Source organism: Penicillium longicatenatum, assembly GCF_028827895.1.
Source record: "Penicillium longicatenatum strain IBT 33135 chromosome Unknown contig_7_segment0_segment0, whole genome shotgun sequence".
NCBI lineage: Eukaryota > Fungi > Ascomycota > Eurotiomycetes > Eurotiales > Aspergillaceae > Penicillium > Penicillium longicatenatum.
The window spans coordinates 3,774,991-3,800,872 of NW_026643124.1; the positions used below are offsets into that span (position 1 = coordinate 3,774,991).

At 49.5% G+C, this 25,882-nt stretch overlaps 10 protein-coding genes across 10 annotated transcripts; 3 read left to right on the top strand and 7 right to left on the bottom strand.

The window, feature by feature from the left end:
• Positions 1 to 91: 91 nt before the first annotated feature.
• Positions 92 to 924, bottom strand: N7484_011677 (FKBP-type peptidyl-prolyl cis-trans isomerase; the record flags this gene model as incomplete). The annotated part of the gene is made up of 6 exons (XM_057122064.1): positions 92 to 131; positions 217 to 258; positions 383 to 403; positions 462 to 522; positions 626 to 693; positions 758 to 924. The coding sequence occupies 6 exons, from the start codon at positions 922 to 924 to the stop codon at positions 92 to 94; spliced, it is 399 nt and encodes a 132-aa protein (XP_056967818.1).
• Positions 925 to 1,723: 799 nt separating this feature from the next.
• N7484_011678 (histidinol-phosphatase) lies at positions 1,724 to 2,723 on the bottom strand (the record flags this gene model as incomplete). The annotated part of the gene is made up of 2 exons (XM_057122065.1): positions 1,724 to 1,969; positions 2,028 to 2,723. The coding sequence occupies 2 exons, from the start codon at positions 2,721 to 2,723 to the stop codon at positions 1,724 to 1,726; spliced, it is 942 nt and encodes a 313-aa protein (XP_056967819.1).
• Positions 2,724 to 3,395: 672 nt separating this feature from the next.
• N7484_011679 (4'-phosphopantetheinyl transferase B) lies at positions 3,396 to 3,935 on the bottom strand (the record flags this gene model as incomplete). The annotated part of the gene is made up of 1 exon (XM_057122066.1): positions 3,396 to 3,935. One exon carries the CDS (start codon positions 3,933 to 3,935, stop codon positions 3,396 to 3,398), a length of 540 nt encoding a protein of 179 aa, XP_056967820.1.
• A 687-nt stretch (positions 3,936 to 4,622) lies between these two features.
• N7484_011680 (ATP19 family protein) lies at positions 4,623 to 5,097 on the bottom strand (the record flags this gene model as incomplete). Its single annotated transcript, XM_057122067.1, has 3 exons — positions 4,623 to 4,677; positions 4,795 to 4,922; positions 5,050 to 5,097. 3 exons carry the CDS (start codon positions 5,095 to 5,097, stop codon positions 4,623 to 4,625), a joined length of 231 nt encoding a protein of 76 aa, XP_056967821.1.
• A 2,463-nt stretch (positions 5,098 to 7,560) lies between these two features.
• Positions 7,561 to 8,949, top strand: N7484_011681 (uncharacterized protein; the record flags this gene model as incomplete). The annotated part of the gene is made up of 3 exons (XM_057122068.1): positions 7,561 to 7,706; positions 8,027 to 8,564; positions 8,623 to 8,949. The coding sequence occupies 3 exons, from the start codon at positions 7,561 to 7,563 to the stop codon at positions 8,947 to 8,949; spliced, it is 1,011 nt and encodes a 336-aa protein (XP_056967822.1).
• A 1,418-nt stretch (positions 8,950 to 10,367) lies between these two features.
• Positions 10,368 to 12,551, bottom strand: N7484_011682 (putative mucin family signaling protein Msb2; the record flags this gene model as incomplete). Its single annotated transcript, XM_057122069.1, has 1 exon — positions 10,368 to 12,551. One exon carries the CDS (start codon positions 12,549 to 12,551, stop codon positions 10,368 to 10,370), a length of 2,184 nt encoding a protein of 727 aa, XP_056967823.1.
• Positions 12,552 to 16,626: 4,075 nt separating this feature from the next.
• On the top strand, positions 16,627 to 18,569 carry N7484_011683 (uncharacterized protein; the record flags this gene model as incomplete). The annotated part of the gene is made up of 4 exons (XM_057122070.1): positions 16,627 to 16,798; positions 16,916 to 17,213; positions 17,295 to 17,436; positions 17,517 to 18,569. 4 exons carry the CDS (start codon positions 16,627 to 16,629, stop codon positions 18,567 to 18,569), a joined length of 1,665 nt encoding a protein of 554 aa, XP_056967824.1.
• A 301-nt stretch (positions 18,570 to 18,870) lies between these two features.
• On the bottom strand, positions 18,871 to 21,001 carry N7484_011684 (uncharacterized protein; the record flags this gene model as incomplete). The annotated part of the gene is made up of 2 exons (XM_057122071.1): positions 18,871 to 19,095; positions 19,154 to 21,001. 2 exons carry the CDS (start codon positions 20,999 to 21,001, stop codon positions 18,871 to 18,873), a joined length of 2,073 nt encoding a protein of 690 aa, XP_056967825.1.
• Positions 21,002 to 21,665: 664 nt separating this feature from the next.
• Positions 21,666 to 23,635, bottom strand: N7484_011685 (ESCRT-II subunit protein VPS36; the record flags this gene model as incomplete). The annotated part of the gene is made up of 3 exons (XM_057122072.1): positions 21,666 to 23,273; positions 23,327 to 23,462; positions 23,535 to 23,635. The coding sequence occupies 3 exons, from the start codon at positions 23,633 to 23,635 to the stop codon at positions 21,666 to 21,668; spliced, it is 1,845 nt and encodes a 614-aa protein (XP_056967826.1).
• Positions 23,636 to 24,021: 386 nt separating this feature from the next.
• On the top strand, positions 24,022 to 25,656 carry N7484_011686 (uncharacterized protein; the record flags this gene model as incomplete). The annotated part of the gene is made up of 3 exons (XM_057122073.1): positions 24,022 to 24,091; positions 24,146 to 25,385; positions 25,443 to 25,656. 3 exons carry the CDS (start codon positions 24,022 to 24,024, stop codon positions 25,654 to 25,656), a joined length of 1,524 nt encoding a protein of 507 aa, XP_056967827.1.
• Between the last annotated feature and the right edge of the window lie 226 nt (positions 25,657 to 25,882).

Here is a 25,882-nt window from a genome sequence, read left to right on the forward strand (position 1 = left end):
GTTGAAATTCCATTCCCTAGTTTCTGGTCCACCAATTTTATTGCTCAAATAGCGATTTTCAGATTTTATATATGACTTGGGGTGAGATCATCTAAGCACGCTTTCCACTGATGCTGACGAGTTCAACCTGGCTGTAATGGAAAATATCAGCTGAATTCCTGCTTGGTCCTGAATCTTTGCTGAGCCCTAGAAGTGGAATAAAAGATCACAACTTACAAGACGAGATCCGACTTGGGAGGAATAATAGGGGGGTATCCACTATAGAGAGTTAGTCTCTTGCACAAACCAGGCTATTGTGAATTCCATGTGGACATTGGGCTCTTGAAACAAAGCAGATGGGTGTTTGTCGGGGTCCACATATAACTTTGGGGGTACCACGTACCGTTCGCCGTAGGCATCCATGCTGTGGAAAGTCAGACATGAGTATTTTTGCGTTTAATCGCAAGAGAGAAGAAACTTACTAGGGGATGAGCAAGTAGGCCTTCTCGCCCAGGCTCATCTGGGGAACGCCAACGTCCCAACCTATGCAGCAGCGGCATTAGCAAGTTTCGCGATTGGAGCGTTGAGATCATTCGGAAATTTCTAAGTCTGAACATGAACTATTGGGCATATGGGGCTAGCGCACCTTTAATGAGGCGCCCAACGCCGATCTTGCTAGCAAGAGGAGAACCGCGGTCGTAGGAGCTGTCAAACCTATTGGCGAAGTGACTGGTTAGCAGGGAGATAATTGACAATAGAAGAATAATTTGATGCTCACTTCTTGCCCATGTAGTTTGGGGCGTTCGGGTCATACAGACAGCCGGTGTAGTGCATCTCGATCATGGCACCATTCGCGGGGAAGTCAGTGTTGTTGCCAGCCGAAATAGGACGCTTCGTGAGCTCTTCGATCTGCGCGGGACCGGGAAGGGTGCCGTCGAAACTCATTGTGAAGTGTTGATTGCGGTAAATGGGGAGTTAGGTAGAATAGAAGGAAGTGATGACAGAAGGAGAAAAACGAGGGGCTCCGAGAGCTTCATCCGCGTTTTCTCCAAGTGGGTCCTTGCCCTCACGACGTAATAGACGGCAGCCACTCACATTCAGAAGCAACAAACATGCTGCTCCACCATTGGTTCGCTCAATTACGAGGCTTCATACAATAATGTAGAGCAGATGGCGTGCGACGATCATACCTGCGTTCTGCTGTCTATCAAGGAGGGGTAATGCCAAAGCTACAAGCCGAAAAGTTTCTCGAAATAGCACTCCATAGAGCTACAGAATATCTTGCAGGGGTGGGAAGTGGACCATTTAGACCCTACTGTAGCACATGATACACTGTGTTAGGCTGGTAACTGGTCCAGGCCACAACATCCGATCTGCGCCGACAGTTAGCGTGGCGCTAAGCAGGGATCTGATTGGGATGCCCACAACATCGGAATATGGGCTATCAGAGACACATCCCCAGAGCATTACCATGGTCAGGTCTCCCGAGATTCTAATTAAATCTGGGGATAGGGCTCACCGGTGCATCGATCCTACCCCTCATAGAAACGTGGCGGATGCTGTTTTGGGCGATAAGAAGTCGATCTTACTCTGTGTGCTTAGCCGTGATGACTTTTGGTTTTTGGATCCTTCATACGTGCATGACAGCCCGGTTTTATTTCGTATGTACATTCGGGATGGGATGCGCTCTGGCAATCATAATAACTTATCTGAGGGAAATAATAGACTGCCCCACTCAAAATAACTATACATTGCCCCAGAATTCCATAGTCTTCAGGTCCTCCAAGGAGACTGACGCGATTTGCGTACGTGGAAACCGCGCATCGGGCGCTGTGGTTTGAGCCGATGTCTCCGCCAATTGCAAGTAGTGTAGCTGAGAGATGCCCGTACGATCTAAGAATTCCAGTACACGGTGGAAATTCAGACTAACCTGGTCGACGCCATGGCTGTCATCTGAAAGACAGAAGCGACCTCCACGTGCCATAAACTCCTAATAGAGAAATGCTGATTAGCCTAGAGCTCAAAACAGCGCCTCCTCGTTCACATACCTTGCAAATCTCGGCTTTGGGATACGGTTCACACATTCCCTTTCTCAGCGCAGCTCCATTGAGCTCTAGCATGCCCCCATAGGAAGCAATGAATTCCAAATTTCTTAGAATCCGACTCCAAACACCAGGCCATGTCATAAAACTGCGCTCCATATCATCGCTCTTAAGCCGAATAAGATCAAAATGACCCACAACCAGTGGCGTCAAATCTTTAAGCATATCCAGCTGTGCGTCAAAATAGTCCTCAAACAAGCGCTCGTCTGTTCCACCTGCAAGTTCCCGCGCACGCTCGTACATTGGTCGATCGAAGTCAATGGGCACAGTGTACATGTGATGGACAGAGCCAACGAAGAACTCAAAAGGGAACCGAGATAGTGAGCGGTTGATGAGATCTTTAGACTCAGGTCGGATCCAGTCGCATTCAAAGCCGATGATGATCTTGATTTGCGAGGCGTATTTTGTGCGGAGTCGTTGGGCTTCTTCCCAGTAAGCGGCTTCGTTGGATTCGTGCCATGCTTCTGTTTGGCCGGCTTCGATCTCTTCGGGGTAGAAGTCTTCTTTGTGGCGGGGCATGTGCTCTGTTAAGCAGAACACTTGCATTTTCTTGGCGATCGCTGTTTGAATGACCTCCTCTAGGGAGTCTTTTGCGTGGCCAGGGCAGAATTGGCCTGAGTGGCTGTGGTGAGAGAACGGCATGTTCGCTATGAGTTGAGTCAGTGGTGTTCGATAGGATGGAGACTTTGGTTTTGCATGGATATCTAGAGGCCTTTGAAGGAAGTTTGACATACCAGTGAGTGCAAGTCTCTCCTTACTTTGGACTTGCCTGGATTCTTTGAGCAGTGTGGTCTATGAGAGTGATATGTGACCGAGGCAAGCCCCGCGGAACCCAAAGTTGATAGCGGAGCGATAAGGATTCCACTATCGCGACAATTCACGGAGAACACAGCTGTTTAACAGATTTGATTTATATTATGAAGAGTATGAAGAGTTAAATTACAAGCTATCAATGATTGTCTGATGGCATCTAACTATGGAAGTACCAATCGCAGGTTGTCATGTGAAATGTGAGCCCTGGAGATGCTGCATTCCCAACAGAACCAGGCCCATAATGTCGGTAGCTTAGTACCTTGTGAGGCAGACCCGAGGCCCACAAAGCAAGCGACTATCACTAGTGGGGTGGAATTATGCCATGATATGTCCAAGGGCCTCGCCATGTGTATATGCAGCATGGGCTGCTCAGAATAAAAGACGGTGTTCTGCGCGAACAGTTCGTCGCGCTGCAGCGGGTTACCACGCCCTCGACGAGACGCATTCATTGCACAGTATTAGAAAGATCAGTCAGATCATCCAAATATCCAATGAGCCCCTTCAACCCGCAGCTAAAACAGTCGCAACGACATACTCCCCATCATGAGAAATAGAAAGCCGTCCAACCCGACTGTCACTCCCATCTTTTGCAGTCCCCAAATACACAATCTCTGGCCTGCGACTAACCCCATCAACCATATGAGACTGTGCAAAACCCGTAGTCACACCCGTATTCGAGTCCGAGTCCGATGCCTCCTGCACCCGAACCATAACATCCTTCCACCCAATCGAAGCTGCTCCGTCCGGGGCAGCTTTGCGCGCAGCTTCCTTCGCTGCAAAGCGACCCGCGAGCCAGCGCGTCATGTCCGCTGTAATGAATGAGGAGCGTTGGGGTGTAGAGGACGTGTTCTGGCTTTGCGGTTGAAGGGATAGTGACTCTTTGAAGCGGTGGTGGAAGTCGCGTTGTTCTTGGTCGCAGAGAATGCGGCGGGTGAAGCGTGTTAGGTAGTTACCCCGGCGCATGAGGAGAGCGGTTATTCGGGGAAGGTGGACGACGTCTGTGCCGATATTGAGGGCAAATGGGAAGGGTATTGGTTTCATTTTGATATGTGCAGCAAGGGCGCGAATTCGGGGGTTGGGAAGGTGGGTGAAGGAAAGTTGGGATTCAGGTGTAAAGGTTCGCGATGGCCGCGGCATGGGAACTGGGCTAACAGTCGGACGGTGCGACCGTGGGATACGGAATTGTCATTTGGAAGATGAGAATTGGATTCAAGTTGGCTATACTCTAGTCCAACTTGACTTCTGTTCCAGTATATCTACAGCTGTAATTCTAGTCGACATCGACTCATGTCTACGGTGCAGCCCCAACCAGGATGCTTTACAATTCTGCCTCCAAACTAATATCGCCCGGCAAGGATGATCATGGAAGAGAACAGATAGTCTACCAGACACCTGTGGTACTGGTGACCCCAAGCTATGGGTATCGGCTTCTCTAACTTGAGAGGCATTAATTGCCCAAGGCGCAAAATCGGGTATCCGATGGAATGATGAAAGAACAATTCTTCAATGCAGCGTACACGCCTCTTATGTACAGATCCATGAAAATCCATCCATCGACTTCCGAGATCAGCCCGTTCGGGTTTCGCAGAACATCTCCAAGACCGACACGTCTCGATGCAACGGTGCAGGGAAAACGACGAATGGGATGGGGCGACTCGACTCATGCATCACGCGGTTTTGTATCGTGCCGATCCATAGTTTAACATCCGTGTATAAGTTGACGAAAGTTTAGTGTCCGGAAGCGGGCTTCTTGTCACCTCCGTCAACCTCCTTCAAGAAGTTCCTGTAGCGAAGCTGTCAGTAACAAGCTACAGCTTCAATTGCGCAAGATACCAGCTATAGCTAGCATGCCAGCTGATACAATGCTCGATTGAGATATTGGGAAGCTAAGTTCACGTACTGGATGAAGTCACCCTCTTCCTTGGAGGAGGCGTTGATGGGGGGTCCAGCAGCGGTCTTGGGCTTGGAGCCACCACCGGCGGCGGCCCAGGAACCAGCGAAGATCGTGCCGAGAGTGGCCATGGCGAGCTATTGTCATCAAGAAGATGTTTAATTAGCCTGCTGAGGTTTCCATCTGTAGCCGCGAACTGGACTCAAAAAGGGATAGGCGAGCGACGGTGCCAGCGGTGGGGAAGGAAATATTTCGGCCACTTACGACGTGGGAGCCGACCTTCTTGCCGGCGATCTGGTAGTAGACGACCATCTTGAATGACTGGTATGGGAGAGCTGAAGATTAAATGCAGCGATGTGGAAGCGGAATCCTCAGGCTTGACAGAGACGAAGTTGGCTCCGAGACCGCCTTCCCTGATCTGGTTAGCGTCTTTTAATGACTAAGAGGTCTTGTATCATGTGACCTCCCGAAAAGGCCCGTTGAGGTCAGGACATCAACAATCGTCTACTCCAAAGACATTCCAAAGTGGCCTGATTGAAGACCACTGGCTTATGATACATGTTGATTTCAAGGCTGGCTAGCTTACGACATCGTGTGGTTCTACTCCATCGAAGACATTCTCAATGCAAAAAGGCTCCGTAGAGGTAGGCTCAGGTAATTCTTTACCTTCAAGAATTCGGAAATCATGATGGAGAAGAAGATATGGCATTGAAAGTTAGTGAAATTATATAGTCTGGTATAAAAAGATTCAACATGGTATCATTTTGTAGCATTATGACAACATTTTCAAGAATCTTCGTCAACATTGACTTCAGCATCCAGGCAATGTCAATAAAGCAAATGCCAATCTCAATCTCAATTTCAATATGTTGTTTTATTATCCTATTTTTTTCTTGGCCGGCCATTTCTCAGCTGCATACCTGTTGTTGTGACCAGGGGCTGTGCCTCCATACCATGTGTTCATTTTGTGCTTGATTCTTGTGGATTGTAGTTGGAGCTGGATGACACCTGTTCAGAGAGGACATGAGCCGCAAGCCGGTGCCGAATAGCGGTCGAGACCTTGAGCAAATTCAATAAGGTGGGTGTGAAATTGTGACCCAGTTTGAGCTGAGTTATCCAGACACGGAAATTGTTTCCAGCTACGTGACGCCTGTTCAGAATGGACTTGATTCATACAAGAACATGGTTTTTTGCGGCCACTGATGAATTCAGGAATCATTTTCCCAGATGCAGATCAGCTGTTTCGAAGCTTCAGACTGGTAGAGTGGCTTCCGGGAAACTCAAGTTGTTGTGGAAGCAGTTTGTGGAAGGGTCGTCTAAGAAGTAGGAAGACAGTCTGAAAAGTCCGTGAAGCATAGGAAACGATCATTGCAAGCATACGTTGCACTCGTCGAGGAATTTCAGGAGCGTTAATAAATCTGTGTAATCAAGATGACAGGAAGAGCATAAGAGAAGAAAGTGGACATGGATTGATGTCAAATATGGTAATGAATAAATGGATGGAAGTTCAAAGTCAAGATGGAGATTGGAAGAAATAGAACTTGGATGGAAAAGGGAGATAATGAAATAGAGGAATTTATATTTCAAGGCGGAGGGAAGGGGGAAAGGGAAAGGTGCACAAACCCACGCTTGATACTCTAAGATCACACTGGATATTTAGGATCGACCTTATAGGGAAGATGTGATAATAAGTGAATGATTACTATGTTATTTAGAATCAATTGCCCTTTCAGTAATAATCACCTTAGAACATGCCATCATTATATGAAGTCCTAAACACTTATATGGTGGTTTCGATCAAAATCCATACATACTAAACAATCTGTTTATAGAAGTTCTCTAGTTCCTGCGCTAAATCATAACAAATGAGCATCGCTTATTGGTCTTTATTCCGTACTTTCAGTATCTAGTAGGGTATAGCGGGCATCAGCCTCTTACCTCTATCAAATCTTATCTAGAACCAATTGACATGCACAGTATACCTAAATAGCTGCACATGTAAGGTTTTAATGGGCTCTTTGAGCTTTTTTTCTCTTGCCTTGGACATTAGCTAGCAATGTAGAGCTAAGGATGCGAATGAGGGATGATCCTCCTATAGCTTGTTCATGATCAAGGAACTACCCCGGTTTTCATTACCATCTCACCCCGTCTTTATGTAGATATCATACTACGGCTCTATTTCTCCATGACACTTCCCCTAATACAATTTGATAGCTCCAGGCCATATCTTGATTGGTTAATAGGCATGACTCAGCATTCTCCATCTCCGAAATAGCCCGGCATGTGGAACATCCCCGGGTAACACACGAGCCCAGTTTCCGAATCGAATAAAACCAAACAGTTGCCCAAACAATCCTCTTTGAATAAAACAAAGAATGTAGATTGAATAAGCTTTGTCTCTGGTCCGGCTAAAGCAAATATAGTTCGTCTTTTAACCGAAACTCCAGAGGGTCATTCGTGGAACCGGGCCGGGCAGTAACTTATTCCATGGTCAACGCTCTATACCCCGGCTGTGGCTGTCTCTTCGGCAGCCATAGGCGGTTAAAACCAGGCACTCTTATAAGCTTGGACCCATAGCCTGGTTCTGACCTGTTGTCTCTCATTTTTGTGCTTGTCTGGCTTTTTCCTTTTGCGATGCTCAGCGTTTGAACCTTGCATGCACGCGATCATTACCCACAGTGTTTTCTTTCCGACTTTTCAACCTTCATTGCTCAGCTAGCATTATTCTTTTGATCCCATTTTCTTCAATCGCTTATTCCACACGTGAAAATCAACATGGCTACGGGTAAAAATGGTGGTGGCCAGGAAGATGCGCCGCCAGTTTTGGTACCCTCGGGCAAGCCTGCGCCAGGAAAGCTTTCTCCGCGCTTGCAAGAGCTCCTGGATCAGGTTGATCATTACGAGGACCATTACTCCTCATAGTAAGTTGAGACTGATCTCAGCCCCGCTCTTTTCCCCTCATCCTTCCAATCTTTATTTTTATCTTTTGCCCTTTCTTCGCATCTGCTTCGAGTTTAGTTGTGGCGGGTGGTCTTGTCCATATGGAGAGCGGAGCGAGGAGACGAGGAACCGAGGGGCATTGCCCGCAAAGTCCGATGACTCCACTTCCCGGCTTATTGCTGGCCACGACATGACATATGCACTCCACAAATCGTCAAGCTGCAATTACCAGCCTCACAAAAGCTCTGTCCAGCTAGAGAAAAAATCCATATACACTAACCATGGACTCCTCAAATTCCAGCTCCGTCGACTCAACCGACACAAGCTTCCGCTACGCAGCCTACGGAAGCCGCATTCGTACAATCCTCCTCTCCGCTCATCGTTACGTCGCCTACACCTCGGACATAGGTGAATCCTTCCGCCCAGTCGCACACCCATGGCTCGTCCGCTCCGCCTACGGCATATCCTGGGCCTACCTTATCGGCGACGTCAGCCACGAAGGCTACAAAGCTTACCTCCGCAACCGCCGCGCTCTCGTCGCACCCGGCGAGTCCTACAAGGATGCCAGCGACATGTCCCAGACGCATATCATCCGTGGCATGGCTACGGGCAACCTCTCCCGGCCCCTGAGCGGATCTACAGATGCACTGGAACCCTGGCCTACAACGGATATCTCGCTTGCGGAGGACTATCGAATGGTCATGGCTAAACGCGCCGTTTTCCAAAGTGTGGCGAGTATGGGGTTGCCCGCATTTACCATTCACAGTGTGGTGAAATACTCTGGCCGTATGCTGAACGGGAGCAAAGTCACGTTCATGCGAACGTGGGTGCCAATCGGGGTATGTTTCCCTTTTTCTTCTCATGGTTTTATGAGGCTTATACTAATTTGTGCTTTAGCTCGGTCTATCGGTCGTTCCATTCCTACCCTACCTCTTCGACCATCCTGTTGAGGAAGCCGTGGACTGGGCATTTGGTACCGCCCTCCGCATTTACGGAGGCGAGGACGCCGTCCGTCCGCTGCCTGCGCATGCCCGTAATGGGCATGCCGATGGCGCGTCGGGTGTTGAATCCCCTGTGACAGCAGCTGCGGCGCAGCTTTCTTGGGAGGAGCACAAGGCGGAGCGGGATGAGCTTCGCCAGCTGCGTCGTGAGAAGAATGCTGGGACATGGTGGTCTAAGCTTGGTGGTTGGTCCGGGAGTGATGAGAAGAATAAGAAAGACTAATCTCATAAAGAGATTGAAGTGGAGTTGGTGGATACTTTTCGCCGTTTTTGCGTTTCTTTCTGGGTAGTATCTCCTCTTTTTTCTTGTACATCATCTATTCTCTTCTCTTAGCGTTTCGTTTATATCGCTATTTCACAGCTTCAAATAATATTCATCACTGGTGCGGGCTGTGGTTTTCATATTAAGAGCATCGGGAATATTATTCTCAATCTTGAATGGCATATAACTTCTCCATCAAGCAAGACTATTTATCTCCAAATGTACTTGCTGACTGCTGATCATCAAAAAATCTTGGTAAGAATTGTAGTCCTGAAACAACGGAGTAAATTGCAAATAGATTCGAAAATGACATGACAGCTCTGAACAAACTACAGGTGACATAAGATATTCTATTCCCATAGTAGAAGGACGGGCCGAGGTCTAGAACTCATGGCCACGTCTATTACATATTGTGGTAAGCCGTGTACCAACCGTTGTTGAGGCAACAATGTCCTACATACATACATTCTACTTTGGATATCTCACATGCATAGCTGCAGGGACGAAACCTTCGAGTTAGCTCAGGGTTAGCTGGCAGAGACGCAAGGGCGCCACTGTCTCGGCAACGGCGATCCCTTACACTAAATAATGCCAAAGGACTACGGAGTACAAGAACAGAAAACATTGAAATAGGAAATCTACACCTCTCATTCTCGGCTTCTCAAAATTTACTACACACCCATCACAACAAGACAAGATATACATCTGTACAAACAAAAAGATCATTCAAAACAAGGATTCAATCCATCGGAGAGAGAGAGGTAAGGAAAAGGAAGAAGTAGCGTCGGCTCATCAAGGATTGGGCCACCCAGACCATTAGGGATGTGCAAGAGTCCAAACATAATATGACCAGTAAAAAAGTAAGATTTCTTTCCGACGGCACAAGAACAGGAAGTAAAACATTCGTCTCATTCGGTGGTCATAGTGCCATGGTAAAGTGTTAGAAAGAAAAGAAAAGGGTATGGTAGAACAGAAGGGGGAATAGTTCAAAGAAATAAATGAAAATGAGATGACACAAGTAGCGCCGGCAGGGACATGTCGTCGCTCGGAGTATCAGAAGAATGATAAGGAAAGAGGTAAATGTTGGCCAATGCAAAATTTCACAGTGGGAAGATACATGATATGTGACATAGTGTATCCTTGGAGGGGATGATGAACAATGAAATAAAGTTTTGTGCAAGCTCTCATCCTTCCCAATCTCTGCCTCGTAGCGCAGGAGGTCAAGATCCACCGACGAACACAAGAGAAACGCCAATGTCATCAAGTGGTTGGGACTCTTCTCGGCTGAGGAATGGGGAGGAATAGAGACAAGAAAGGATCTGGTCTATCCATGTTGGTATATAATTTTTTTTTGCTGTTTTCCGGTAAAGTGGGAGTGTCTAGTTCCAGCCCAGAGAGTTCTCCGCCATCACGGGGGCACTGATCATCTGGGAGCGCTGGCTGCCAGACACACGGTTACCAGCACCGGCGACAGAGGAACCCTGGCTCATCTGGTCGACAGAGCTGGAACGCTGGTGCAGCTGCTTTCTCTTGCGGTAACGACGAGCAACCCAGAACATAGCAGCACCATAGGCAGCGGCACCAGCCACGGCACCGACAGCAATGCCGGCGGAGCTAGCGCTGCCCTTGCTGCTACTGGAGGTGCCATCATTGGAGTCGTCGCTACCGTCGCTGCTGTTGCTGCCACTGCTGCTGCTGCCGTCGCTGCCCGATGAGCCGGAAGACGAGTCGCCATCATCACTGGGCCAGTTGCCGGTGAAGTCCAGGGGAATGGTAGAGTCAATCATGCTCATCAGGGCCTTGACGGTTGCGCTCTGCTCCTCGGTGTAAAGAAGAGAATTCGGGTTGTTCTTCTGGGACTTCAGCTTCTGGTAGCCTTCACGGGGAAAGTAGAAGATAGCTAGAGTGGCGTTGTAGCCAGTCTTCTGCCAGTTGTAGTAAGGCTCGAGAGCGAACATCTCAGCCTTGGCGCCCCAGTAGGGTAGAGCATGCTTCAGGGCCTGAGGAATGTACTCGAAGATCTGAGACGAAGACAGAGGGGTGGTAGCGACGAATGACCAGGGAAGGCTGCCGTCGAAACCGATCTGAAGCAACATGGAGTCGGCAGGAGCCTGAGTGACACTGTTCGAAGGTGTGATCGAGTCAGGAAGGGAAGCAGCCGCGCTGTGAGTGGCAGTACTAGTGCTGATAGCAGTCTCAGTGGTGGAAGGCTGAATCAGAATGCTAGAGGGCATCCAGTCGCTGGAGTCAGAAGAAGACGAAGTAGTCTCAACAGGCTTCTCGGTATGAGTAGTGCTGGTAGTCTCAATGTGAGAGGAGGTGGTGGCCTCGGGCTCAGGTGTAGGCGTGGGGGAAGCAGTGGAAGTGGGGGTGACCTTGACGGTCTGGCTTCCAGTGGGAGTAGGAACAGCGCCAGAGCCGGTGGCCATGCCAGAGCCACTTCCAGAGCCACTTCCAGAGCCAGCACTGGGAGAGTGAGGCACAGGGATAACGCCAATCGAGCCAGTGGGAGTTCCGGTGGTGCCACTGCCACTGCCACTGCCAGTACTAGTACTGGTACCAGCAACAACGGGAGTGCCGCTAGGGCTTCCTGACTTGTGAGGGTTCACACTGGCCAAGGGGGTAGGAATGGCACCAATGCCAGTAGTGGACTCGGCGCCAGTGCCAGTAGTGGGCTCGGTAGCATTGAGAGCGGCCGAGACGCTGTTCAAGAGACTGGTGAGCGCATCGCCGGTCGCGGTAGGGCTAGCGGTTGCAGGAACGCTGACAGGAATGGTGGCCAGACCGGTGGTGTTGGCGGTGGCCGTTCCTGTAGCAGTTGTCGAGTCAGTTCCCAACAACCAAGCAAGAATATCGTCACTCGAGGAAGCAGAGGTTGAGGCAGAGGTTGATGCAGAGCCCGAGGCAGAGCTTGAAGCAGTGCCCGAAGGTGTGGTAGAAGCAGTGCCTGAAGCAGCGGACGAAGCAGTGGCGGAAGTCGTGTTGGCCGTGGCAGAGGTGGTAGCACTAGCAGTTCCGTTGGATGCAGCAGTGGTCGAATCACCGTTCAAGAGCTCCGAGGCGGCAGCCGCAGCGTCGCTCAAAAGGTTGCCAGAGGAAGCGCTAGTTGTAGGGGTGGCCGTAGTGCTAGCAGCGGTGGAACTGCTTGCGGTAGTGGTGTCGGCAGCGGTAGTGGTGTCGGAATTGGTCGTGTCATCCACAGCGGTGGTCATAGTCGACTTGGTAGTCGTGGCGGCGTTTGAACGAGTCTCCGTGGTGATGGTGTGGCGGTGTCCTTCAGCGTCAATGGAAATCACCACAACGACCTCCTTTCCGGTGTTAGTAGCTGCCGCAGAGGGTGTGGTCGGGGTTTCTCCGGTGATATCGTCCAACACCGTAGCGAGAGGGTTCGGCGTGTCGGGGTTCTTGTAGGTGCCGTTGTGAACAGTGCGCTTAATATTCTGGGGGAAGTAGTAGCGCGGTCGTTCCACGTGCGTCGCATCGTCATCTTGGATAGCTCGCTGCGCAGCCACCAGGCTCCCGAGGGACAAGGCGGCGAAAATGGACAAAGAGTTGGCACGCATTTTGAGGTTGATTTGAAGTGCTCAGGCGTCCGATAATTGAGGATACAGTACGAGCAATTCGAACTCGTCTGTCAACACCTCAGGGATGAAATGGCCGGGGCCCTGTTGAGTATCTGCGATTCGAATCCGCTGGAGTTCCTGGGATGTTCACAAGAAGTCGTTGGACACAGTCACAACGTCTCACTGATGACCTTGAATTATAGAACAAGAAACCGTCACGATAGCAACCGAATCTTGAAGTGAGACCGACCGAGTAGAGCGATCGACTAAACGAATGGAAGGGGTCGTAAAATCTGAAACGACCGGAATAGCAGCAAAAGCGAGTGTGGGCTGGGTAGCAGTAAGGGAGTGAGCGACAGTCTACTGGAGAGTAGATGAGAACAAAGAGCAAGCGGCGACCGTGGGATTATGCAAGGGGAGCAGAATTGGCTGGACCCAGGTCAAAAGTGCCGTCGTCGACGACGAAAATGGGAGAACAGAAAGGAGTGAATAAAGGTGAATTAAAGAACATGCTCTCAGAGCGTTCTGAATTAGGGGCGAAGTTGAAGGGAAATGGGGGCGGACACGTGTGGGCAGTCAACAACAACCGTAATTTTACCAATCTTACCGTAAATTAAGAAATTAGCCTTATCCACAGTTATATCTACACGCACTCCGCTAGTCATTGTTGGCGATTCCGAATTATGGGTTCAATGAGACTGTTTGATTGTTCCATGTCCTATGTAAGCTACAGTATTTACCAATGTTGAAAGGCTCCAAAGTTGGGATATGTGTCGCCCATCATACCTGTGCCATAGGGGTATAGCCGTCTTGTCTCTCCAGGCACAATCTACAGATCTCCTATAACCACGCAACATACTTAATGCAGGAAACTTGAACGAACCCACTTGCAAACACTTATACCTTGCTAACGAACTATGAGGCAATCTTCTACTCTGGATTCGGTCGAGATCGCCGATACGCTCGGAGCATTAGACCTGCACGGTTCCCGACCCGTTGTGCCGTTGTACAACCTTGCTCAGCCCAGCTGATAGTTCAAGGATGGGATCAGCATACGGCTCAGGGGATAGGAGATCGATCAATTTGAGATAACCCCCGTTAATTAGCCGGGTGGAGAAGGAGCAAGCCTCAGGTAAGAGAAGGAGGAAACCAGACTAGTGGCGCGGATAGCTCAGCCTGTTTGCGAAATAGAGCAAGAATCTCCTCTCTCTGGGCCAGGGTCTGGAGGGGTTGATTTGCAAGCTTTTCACCTCAGTCTTGTGCTCAAGGTTGACGATCACCACCCAAACTTCCCCCAGGCTGTTAACCCTGGAAGCGCGCATCCTAATTAAACCATTGCCCTTCTAGCCTGCTTTTGGGCGCGCTACCAGTACTTTTGCCGCACAAGGTTCAGTCCGTCGCATGGCCCAGACCAACGGCGTCGTTGCGGTGGAGTAGAGGGAGGCCACTTGCGTGTTCCTGGCCGTGGATGAAAAAGCAAAGTGCGTGGTGGGAGATTGAAAGCGGGACCATGGTCCTTCCCGCGTAGACATGATACACGGGGATTTCAAGCAGGTACGGGCCCCACCTTGCCTGATTGGGAGCTAGTGGCTTGATCCCGAACGCCAGTCTCGCTCTTGCCGCTACTTTGGGCAATCGATCAACAAGGAGATCGAATCACAGCCTCGTTGGCAATGGGCTCCGTAGACGCTCGGTCGTGAGCCTAGCGATTCTCTTCTCTTAGCGAGCTTCGGCCTTGGTTCTTGATTTCTTGGTATACAGTAGTTCCGGGACTGACTCTTTCTGTCGTACGAACATTCTATGAACTATTCTGCCCAGGTTGATTATTGGTGAAAGAAAATCGCCCCGACGCTGACCCTACGTCATGGTATTCGGGCGGTTTTTTAAGTTTATTTCCTGTTCGGGCCTTTCAATGAGGTTCGCTTGGAACTATCCAAAAATAGGGCACTCGAAGGCGCAGCTATCTACGGAGTAGTATGTATGTGCACCTATCTCGTATGAGCCAGGATCAATATCACAGACCATCGACGATCCGGTTAAGGCAACTCGGTCACCGATCGACGATCATGGAAAAGAGAAGCAACGAACACACCATGTCCCACGTGCTTGGAAGGGCCATGAACTGATCGGAATGAAGGGTTCACGCGAAAGCGCGTCACTCAACATTCCTATTGTTGGCATTTGGCGGGGTGACCAGTCATCACGTAGTATGAATAACGCGCGGGTTGAACGTGATTCAATTCCTTGCAGCTGCATTTTTCTCCCATGCAGGCCTATCCATCCTGGTCTATAGTTCCTTCGCTAGAAGAAATAGACTCCAGCACCATTGCATGCTAGTGGAACCAATCCCCATTCAACAAAGAAACCAAACCCGCTAACACGGAGCCCTTGCCCAAAATTACTTGGTGGCCGGTTAAATATAGAAGGAATAAGCCATTCTTGTAATTCCGACCCCATTCTTCCCGTCATACAGTTGAACCTAAGCTATTTCCATATTGACATTCAGCCTTTTTCCAAGCTACACCGTCAAAGCCAAGCAATGCAGGGCTTGAACCTTGAACCCCTTTAAATCCCTTCACAGAATCAAAAATACACCAAAGCCACGATCATCAACCGTACCACGGATGGAAATAGCCGCTAGGCCTGTTCCTGAGTTTGCGCAAAGCTGTCGGCCCCACCCGCCAATCATTCTCTGGTCACCTTACCTAAGCACACAAATCATTTCTGGTAAATCACGTGATTGGCGTTCTAGACAACGGTCAGGTGGAGCATGTCGTCGTGGTCTGGACTTTTGGCTTGCGTCAAACAAAGAATTCCGTGCCACATTGTGGATGCTCTGCCTTACGACGTGGAGACCGTTAGGCCTAGCCACCCCGGGTGCACGTCATGTAGCTAGACGTTGACGTCTCGAACGGTGCTTTGTGTGGTCAGGGCGGAAGGGCCGGAGAACCTTGGAAGGTATTCTAGAATAATGTACAGTCGGTGTGGGTTCACTCGATGGTGTTCTCAAGGTCGTAGTAATAATTCGAACGTTCTGTGGACAACGTTTTGCTAGGGGATGTTTCCACAAATGCACATTACGCGTACCCTGAGTGTAGATTCGTATATATATATTACGAGTGCAGCTTAGATTTTTGGACAGCGCCTGATTTCAGGAATACATCCGTTTTTTTACATATTCCAGACACATCTGTATGCGGGTGTATCATCACTCTTCCAATGTTTGTGGCCTGGCTGTCCTCCACTGTTGTTTCATACCCAAGGTTGACAGTAAGAGGTGTCTCTAGGGCCGAGAAGAATACGTCAGCCTTTTTCGGATAGCATTCATTCGATCTCAATATGGGGCCACGCAGTCCGGGGCCATAGAAAGTTCTAGGGTTTCAAAATACTAGACACTGGACCTCTATTAGAGAAAAACGTTCTTTTATTTGCCAAGTTAAGTGTTGCATCATATATCGAACGGGATGGGACACCTGAGGAGTTTGAATCTCTGATTTTCGGATTGTGGAGCGCCTAGTATAACCTGAGTCGCATATAGTTTGATAATCTCACAGTGCCCTGCGGGAATTTCGCGTGAGCTTGGAAGATTTCTGTGGCTAAGTATCATTTATCACGATAAAGTGCTGTAGCTTATTCAGTGTTGCTTGAATGATCCAGGCCCATGAGCCTTCGATGATTCATGTTTTCTTAACTTATCAACATATACGGATATGGATTGTTATAAAGCATCATCTTGAAGTTCAACATAAGAAGAAAGAGCTCACTGGAAATTTGTTTCTTAACCGCTCCGACAAAATCCCGGCGAGTCGCGTGCTTCAGTTGACCTCAAGATACCAATCTTGTAAAGCTATGATTATGCACATATCGCCTCGCCGAAGAGAGAGAGAGAGAGAGCGCGAGAGAGTGTATCACAACACTCAGCTCAAAAAGTCGCGTTTAACGTGACCTTGCGCTGCTAGATTCTACTCATCGTAGCATCCATACCAGTTCCTTCCTTCCTCCTCCACCTTCTTAAATCTACCACCATCCCATCTGCTTCTCCGTTCAAGATCTGTTTACACCTCTGTTATCTACGATGGAGACTCTGGGCGAGTCTAGTACATCTTATCAACAGACAAGTATTGCCAGACCCACACGCCCAGGGCCTCACTATTCTCGAGTGCACAATTTGGATGCGAAATTCTTCTTGAATCGCCCATCGGAGGATCTCATCCCTCCAAAATATCTGAGACGAGCAGAGCATACGAGTAAGTTTACGCTTTCAAGTGAAGGTCCATCTCGAAATTTCATACACTCACCTTCCCCAAACTCTACTCCGGATCTTCACATATCGATTACATATACCTAATTCTTTCTCTTAACAGCCACTATTCGGCGCAAACCCTGGATTTTCCGTGGATCTGTCGAGGATGCTCGTTATGTTGACCAGAGTGACTGGTCCAAAGTCGACATCCGATACAGAGGAGTCTTCAAGTCTCTTGCCAAAGTTCCTGATTTCTCGAAGGGATTGTGGGATGGCGGGTCTGAAGAGCATATGATTTCAACCGATTACAAGAACATGCGAAGCCAGGGGCAGGTTGTCTACGCTTTGATGAGTGAGGTTGGAGAGATGATTGATCTGCAGCGACCTATCCGAGAAGGCGATGCTTTTTTTTTCTTGAGGTTAGTTACCAGTCCTTCTGCGCTGCATGAACAAGCCCTGTGGAAGCTGTCATACTGAACAACAATATTCTTCACTCTCAGACCCCGACTTGTATCCACCACGCTAGAATACTGGACCGGATATAGGGAGAAACACAGGGATGGGCCCAATACTTCTGGATTTCTCTCGCTGGAATTTGAGCCTGATAATGGTCTGTGCCTGCCAATATTACCTGTGTCTACAGTAAGTCTCCATCGCAGTCTGTGGCAACTCGCACCCCATATTTTCAGAGGTTCCCCATCTTACAATCAATCACCCGCTAGACAACAAAGGAAGAACACCTTATTTCAGCCCTGAAAGAAAAGTTCAAGCTAATCCTGGGCCAACTCCTCCTTCACGTTCGCCCCCTGCACATTCCCGGCGACAAACTCCCAGACCAAGAAATATTCCTTCTAGGTCTTCACGGCTCAAAGCTCCACCTCATGCGTGCCTACTTTCCGGGCCAGAAAATATCCAGCCTCTGGTGCCGTCGCGAAGTCCCAGGCCCAACACCGGTGCTATTCCCACCTACCCACCGCCGCCGAGCACAGTCCTCGCCTTCAGCACCACACGCAGTACACGTCGAGAACTACGACGCTGATACGGAAGATGATTATGATAATACGGATGTAACAATGAAACACTCTCCCGCCACAGGAGCGAATACCAACAAAGACCTAGGCATGGCTAAATCCTTCCGTCCTTCAACCTGTCGAAGCCGCGCTACTTCTCTCCGCAGCCCCCGTTTCTACGGAGCAGAGAACATGGAGCGTATTCGTCGCCATATCGAAACCACCCGTCTACGCAGACTTGATTACGAGCCGAATCCGCGCACTTTCCGTGTCCTTGCCACGCGGGAGTACGATCTATGGGCGAGACAGGATTTCACAGCTGCGGTACAACTACTGGCTGCGTTGCATATGTACCTGCTAAGCGGGGAGGCAAAATGCGGAGCCATCCAAGAATTATTCGCGAAACATCCTGTCAATGGCGGAGATGGAGAAGATTCAGGTTCAGATTCAGAATCTGATTGCCTATTTCCCGGTGTCCACTCCGAAGAAGAGAGGAATGAGTCGGTGAGGGAGCATATCAAAAATAAGGAGAACATGATTGCAGAGCAGGAAGAGAGGTTGCGACTTGATCAGATTGCGAGATGGGCGGGGGAGGACCATGCGACTAGGCTCTCGGAGACGATGAAGATTGGGGCTGAGGATGGGATTTCTAGCTTGCGGGAAGCGAGGAAGCCTTGGTGGGAATGTATTTGGAATGACCAGGAGGAGAGATTGAAGGATCGCACTGATGAAGATGAGGAGATGAATGTGGGGATGAATATGTAAAGGATTTTAACTGGATGGATGGAGGGATTTGCTCTGGACGTTAAGATATCTAGGAAGTTATTGTTATGCTGAGAAACATCAGAATGTAATATGGATTTAGATATCTTCTTCATTCTAGATATTGTAATTCTTGTATGAGATATGAACGTAAATAACAGCGCTAGACGACAGTGCAAGATTGGGGGATAGTATGGGTATAAAAAGGGGTGAGTAGTGAAGCCTGCATCACAATTCCCCCTCCAAACGAAGAATAACCAATGTCAAATTGATAAGAAGAATACATGGCATCAAAGCTCCACCGTTAGTCCCGATGACGCCGCTCTGACTCGAAGGAAGTAAACCCATCAATGCCGTGACCATCTTTCCCACCAGTACGGAAGTACTCAACAACCACTCCGATTGCATAGCATGAAGCTGCTGTGGCCGTACCAGTCAAAATCATTCTGCGGAAGAACTTATGGAAAGTTGACTCTGAGTAAGAAGATATGGGCTCCTCCATACCGCTTGATCTAGAGGCTGAGGGTGGCTACAGAGTCGACCAGTTAGGATGGCGAGTGGAATAGACAGCTTCACTGTCTGCTCACCTGGTTGGTGAAAGACGGGCTCGAGGAGCTATCGGAAGTTTCAGTCGGATAAGAGTCATGCCGGAGGAATTGCGCAGTGTCCATTTGCAACGTGACGTCGTCTGCTTTTCTGAAGACCAGGATATCACCCCCACCGGTGACAATCTCATAACCATCACGCTGCATCTGTTCGAAGTATGGAACAAACTTTCCAGGGTTTTGAAGGCGAGAGAGGACATCGACCAGAGGACAGGACTCTTGCACACCGAAGAACATATCAGACTCGGCTGTGGCTACTTCCGACGCGGAGGAGTCATAAGTCAGAATGCGGTAGACAGCAGCAGAGGACTCCTGAGCTTCAGGGATAAAGCTATTTGTAGCTTGCTGGATGTGGTCACCGATACGGTCTTCAGTGCCAGAAAACTCAACATCCTTGGACAAGGAGGACTGGGCATCAACATCTGCATCCAATGAAGCATAACGGGCCCGGATATCGCTGGCTTGCAAAAAGCTCAGATCCTCACTTAAGACAGGGCTGCCACCAGCCGCTTTGGAGATCAACATGGCTTCTAGCTCATTACCAGGCTGGCTATCATGGGTGATGTTGGCCTGGTGTGTAGAGAGATCATCAGCGACTGAAGAGGGTTGGAAATGTCCATCTTCAGTCAAGTCCGGCTCTGTGATGCACTTCGCTTCCAGCTCACTGCCCGGTGGGCAGTCGACTATTGCTTCAGTTTTGTCTTCAGCTGCTCTGGAGGAAGACATAGAAGCAAACGCTGCGTCCAGCTCATTCCCCGGGGGGCAGTCAACCAAGGTATTTGTGGGTTCAGGATACGTCTCATGACCAGTGGATATATGAGCTTGATCCATATCAAAGGTAGGGTTAGAGGCGAACAGGGCCTCCAACTCACTACCGGGAGCACATTCAACGTTTTCCCCAGACATCACACCAGCATCCACAGATAGCTTCTTCATATGTCTTGAAGGTTTGAAAATCTCAGCTTGGGCCTGGCCAGAATGAATGAATTCAGATGTTAACAATGCCTCTAACTCGTGACCAGGACGACAATCAATGTTGATGTTGGGCTTGTGAGCAGACTCTTGAAAACCCTCAGCCTTGAGTCGGATGTTCTGGTAGCTGGTCGGAATGGAGGTGAAAAGAGCGCTAAGTTCACTTCCAGGAGGGCAGTCGATCGTCTGAGAATTGAGAGGCTCTTTAGGAGTGGCCTTTTCAGGGGCAGCGCCTGGCTGGAATTGATGCTTATCGACCATAGATGGGTTAGCAGCAAAATTCGCCTCCAACTCACTTCCAGGGATGTAATCCATAGTAGGTTGTGGTTCCTTTGGCACCATACGACCACTAATCGGGTCATATCGGAGATTTTCTGGACTCATATCTGGAGATTGGGTGAAGTTGAAGTCTTGGAGATGTGCCTTGGAATCAACATTAGGGTTGGGCATATGGTGCTCAGAATTGATGTACGACCACAGTGAGCCTGGTCGAAGCTCGTCCATCCGTCTGAAGAAATCTACTTGGTGCCCAAAAAGGGCATCAAACGGGCGTTCAGAAAACTGACTTTTCAGATGTGACATTCGCTCCAGCATCTGTTCCCGTTCCGCTTCCCAGAAACATTTTCCGCCAGCGGAGATGCCCGAGAAGCCCGAGCGCGTGCTGGCGAGAGGTTCACGATGAAACTTGTCACAAGGCCGGGAACGTTCTGATTTATCGCGTGGACCATGAGTGTTGCGAGCAGCGCGGCATATATTTCGATTTTGGGTGGTATGAGAGGACACTAATTGGAACAGGGCCGGGCGGGCAACGCCAGACCTCGACGCCGCGACAGTAGATAATGCGGCTGAAGAACTCATGATGAAATCCTCGATAGTTGGAACGAAGTTTGTATTCGATATAGAGGTTCACTGGATGGTATTCACGCAGGCAGGATGGCTCGCGCGTTGTCTAACATTCGAAGTTGCGGTAGATCATACCCACATCGACCCCACACGATCTAAAGCGGGTCGCGCTTATCTGATGTACCCGATGGGTCCGCTGGAAGTTGTTTAGAAAGGAATGGACTTTAAAGGATCGTGGCGTTATAGCAGCGAAGCAGGAGAGTAGGTATGGTATGGAAGAAAGAAATAAAGAGAGAATGCAAGCCAAATAAGAGGAAGAGAACTTGAAAAGGAGGTATGACGGCGAGCGAGATACCATGTGCCAGTAGGAGGACAGCCCTCCGACAAAGCGACTGTATAATGGGGTTGACCAATCATAATCAGGACAGTCGCTTCCCCCCGCAGCAAAGTTGCTGAGGTCATCAGCACTTTGACGTCACACTATTCCACATTCAACTTATCATTCGCGATAACCCCCGCATAACCTTCCTCCCTTGATCTTCCATATCGTCATCCGATATGGAACCCCCAGATCTTTATCCGATATGGGATCCACACCCGATTTGGAACCCATATCCAAGTCGTCTCTGGTCGTTATGACTTATGTACGTGTATTTTTTTGGTCATAATAACCAGATAATCAACTGGGGGTTTCAATGAGACCATTGATCCAGAACCGTAGTCCTTCAACCCCTTCCTCCCTGCAGAGAACCCCACGGTCCTCTGCCATCTCAAGCTCTTCTGCAGCCACACCAACACTCCACTTGAAACGCTGGGCCGTTTCTTGAGCAGTTACAGCCTGACCGAATACCGTCCAATCCCATGGCACCGATTCTGCTGGTGAAACTCGCCGTAGCTCTTCCATCCAGTCTTGTAGTTGGCGAAGTGTCTTTTCATCGCTCCAGTCATATTGCTGAACGACCAAGAGCCCGCTCTTGAAACGTCGTAGACGAACCGGTAATCTGAGCTTCTCCCAGAGCTCCGCAGCACGTTGGAAATCTGACGGGCTGATGAGTTCTACTCCATTCCGTGACCGATTGAAGACCGACCATAGATCGATAAGACTCATGATTCCCCCTTCTCGTTGTAGAATGCCTTTGCGATCATCCGTCAGGTATTCGGCCAAGTCGCGTGCAAGTTCTGATAGATAAAGATTCTCCGACCCAGAACTAAGCATGTCCTTGGTGGTGACCATCCCCAAAGCGGCTGCAGATTCAGACAAAACCGCGTCGGTCTCGGCGGACCCCTCATTCGTGGACATGCCGGACTCTCGTGCCAGAGTTTCAGCCAGCGCAACAATCTGCTTGGCCGAAGCCATTAGAGCTTCTAGATCCTCGAAAGCGTTACCAATGACTAGTTGATTGTTCATTCGTGCTTCCAGTCCTCGCTGTTCCAGCCCTGCAATTCCCACGGCGGATACTCGTAGAGGTGCTGGTTGAGGATTCTCCAGCATGTTAGTGGAAGTAGTTGTTGGCACATTTGATGTGCTCTGTGACGGGGGAGGCACCGGGGGCGCGTTTTGTAGCAGCCATTTCCGCTGGATTAGGGCATTCTTCAGTCTCTCATGAAAAGTTTTATCTCCACCTCCACGGAAAGATAATTTGATACTCTCGCTCACTTCAGTGTTCGGAATTCGCGATTGTTCGAAATATGGAGCTGGGGAATCAGCGCGACATTCACTGGGCCGATTTAAAGAAGCTGTAGCTACCAACGATGCTCCACACATTTCACATTCTATAAGAGATGGATGATTCACAAAGGTGCACCGAGGGCATGATACGGAGTTTGATGCAACGGGCGCCGATTGAGGGACAACGCCATGGCTTGTGTTTTCTTCAATAGGCACCGAGCTAGGTCGTGGGAGAGGGGGTTCCCGACTCGCTGCAGCACTGATCGCGGCCTTTAGAACGGTCGTAAAAGGTGGCTTAATACCACATGCTAGGCATGGTGGCAAATGGGTCGTTGCCTTTGCTGTGGCAGGATCGAAATTTGAAGGCACAGGGTTTGAGAAGGAGCAAATGGGACAGATCCACGTCGAGTTCACTGGGGTGGAAGGTGATTTCTGCGGGGCGATCGACGAAGGAAGAGTAGAAGGCGGCTTGCCCGAGCCTGCGTAGAGGGCCGATGGTGGGGGCACGGCAGGACTAGACGTTGCACTGCGCGACTTATCGGCATTGCTTTTTTGCGGCTTGGGATATATTGTGATCTTCGGAGATGACTTCAAGAAGCCTGCCTTTGCATATTTCCCCTATGTTAGCCAGGCGATCGCTTATCTTGAAGTGGGGGAGGGGTAGCTCGAACCTGATATTCAGCACGATCAATTTCTTTAAGATCGATCGCCACAGAGTATTTTCGAGGATCGTTCGTCGCTACATAGCATACTCGATGAGATGTCAAGTAGGCATGGCCATCTTGATAATCGGTAATCTTGTATTTCCTGGTCGGGGCACCTATCAGTAAACACTACCATGTTCATAGCGTCATAAGAATCACGATGTGGGCCGCTTACCCTTCATACAGCCCCACCGCATCCTGCACAAAGAGAAGAGTCTCGTCAGGTAACAGCAAGGGTCTCAGTGCAGTTGTCAGGTCCAAAGACTTGAAAAACATCTAGCAGGTTCACACGCGGTGACAACTCTGGCTTGGCTTCCGATAACAGATAAAGCACATACAGTATGACGGGGCTCGGAGAAACAAATGTTCCTGCCAAGCGAAATCAGATCGTCCCTTCGATTCTTGTGTGTTTCACTCTCCAAGGTTGTCCGAGTCTTAATATCCTTCTTAACCCTCAAATCCAAATCTCACCTTGCACTCTTCGTCGAATATCTTGTGACGTAGGAGCTTTTTTTTTTTTTTTCTTCTCCTCTTCTCGACCACTCCCAGTTCCCCCCTTCCCAACGTAGCCATATTCTCTCTCGTCTCACCTTCCGATTTTTCATCTTTTTCATCTCTTTTTTTCCTTTTGCATCATCACAACTCGTTTCTTAGAAGTTGGGATGAGCTCTAGCATTCCTCCGTGGCGTGCAACTGCGTCAACTCCTTCCACCATAGGAGCTTTTCCAACTGGTAAGCAAAAGAGGAGAAACCATATGACTAGGCTTGGCGCTAACCTCGCCTCAGCGACCCCTGCCTATATTCCAGTACAAGCCCGTCGTAGCCTCAACCATCATAACAAGTCCAACCCCTCAACTTTGAACGGAGTGCACCAACCCGCTATGTCGACAACGGATACAGCCCAGACACGCGTGGAGTTCTCCCCTGCCATTCGCACCTATGTGCAGCGGTGCTTTGCCCCCGAGAATCAGATCCCCAGCGTGAGCACCGTCGAAATGCAGGAGAAGCTCCGAGAGGTCATCACCAACGCGGCAGAAAAAGATCGACTCGACGCCATCGACTGGGAGCGACTGCAACTCCCGCAGGTTATAATTCAGAATGAACGCAACAAGATCCTGGCGAACCCCACCGTCTCGAGCTGGGCTATGTCAGGCCAGCCCGCATCTCCCGGAGATGCCTCGCGCAAGCGCAAGTCGACAGACAACCAACAGTCTGAGCCTGACTCGCCACCTTGGAGAAAAACTAACAATCGCAATCGTTTTGAGGATCGAGTCACTTACCCAGCAACAGAGAAGAAAAGCCGCATGGCACTGGACGCTTCAAGTAAGTCCAAAGCTAATTTGGAGATGAGGAAGAAGCGGTTTGAGGGTGCTGGTGCCACTTACGGGAAATCGGCCACCTCTTCTCCCCAGCCTGAAGTGGACCAAGGACCAGTCGTTGGCCGATGCGAGAAATTGGAGAAGAACTACTTTCGTTTAACTTCTGCACCGAATCCGGATACCGTTCGTCCCCTTCCAGTCCTGAAAATGACCCTGGATCTCCTGAAGAAGAAATGGAAGAAAGAGGGCAACTACGGCTACATCTGTGACCAGTTCAAGTCCCTTCGCCAGGATTTGACAGTCCAACACATCCGGGATGAATTCACCGTGTCTGTTTATGAAATCCATGCGCGCATCGCCCTGGAGAAAGGGGATCTTGGTGAGTATAACCAGTGCCAAACCCAACTGCGGGTTCTCTATTCGCAGCAGCTGGGCGGCCACCCGACGGAATTCAAGGCCTATCGTATTCTTTATTTCATTTACACTCGGAACTGGACTGCTATGAACGATGCACTAGCCGACGTGACTGCCGAAGACAAGAAAGATCCCGCAGTTAAGCACGCCCTTAATGTTCGCTCTGCTCTTGCGCTCGGAAACTACCACCGCTTCTTCATGCTCTACCTCGATACCCCTAACATGGGCGCATACCTTATGGATATGTTTGTGGACCGTGAGCGGTTGAGTGCTCTTGCCGCCATCTGTAGAGCGTAAGTGTATTCATTTTGCCTTCCTTTTGACCTATAGTTTGCTAATTGAGACAACAGCTACAAGCCCGACGTGACTATTCGGTTCATCACTGAGGAACTTGGATTTGAGTCCGATGAACAGACCGCGCGTTTCGTCATCGATCACTCCTCCGCGGGGCTGCTCGAAGAGAAAAGCGGGACTGTGAGGCTATTGACTGGCAAGGCGGGTGGCTTGTTCGAGCAAGCCAAGGCAGAAGCCCACCGCGTCGTCGATATCAAAGGGCAAATTTAAAGCCAGTTGCGATCCAGAATTTCCCGTCCCGGGGTTTCATGTTAATCACATTTAGGCTGGTCACTCCGAATCTCAGATTTGCGGCCGCCGTGGTTTCCTTGTCTTAAGTTCATTTCATTTTTCAGAGCGACAGGCGTTATTTTGGTCCCTCAAAACCCTCGAACCCCCCCTCGAGTTGTGGCATCTTTTTTCGATTCCCCTTCCCAGCTTTTCAGCCTTCCAGCAT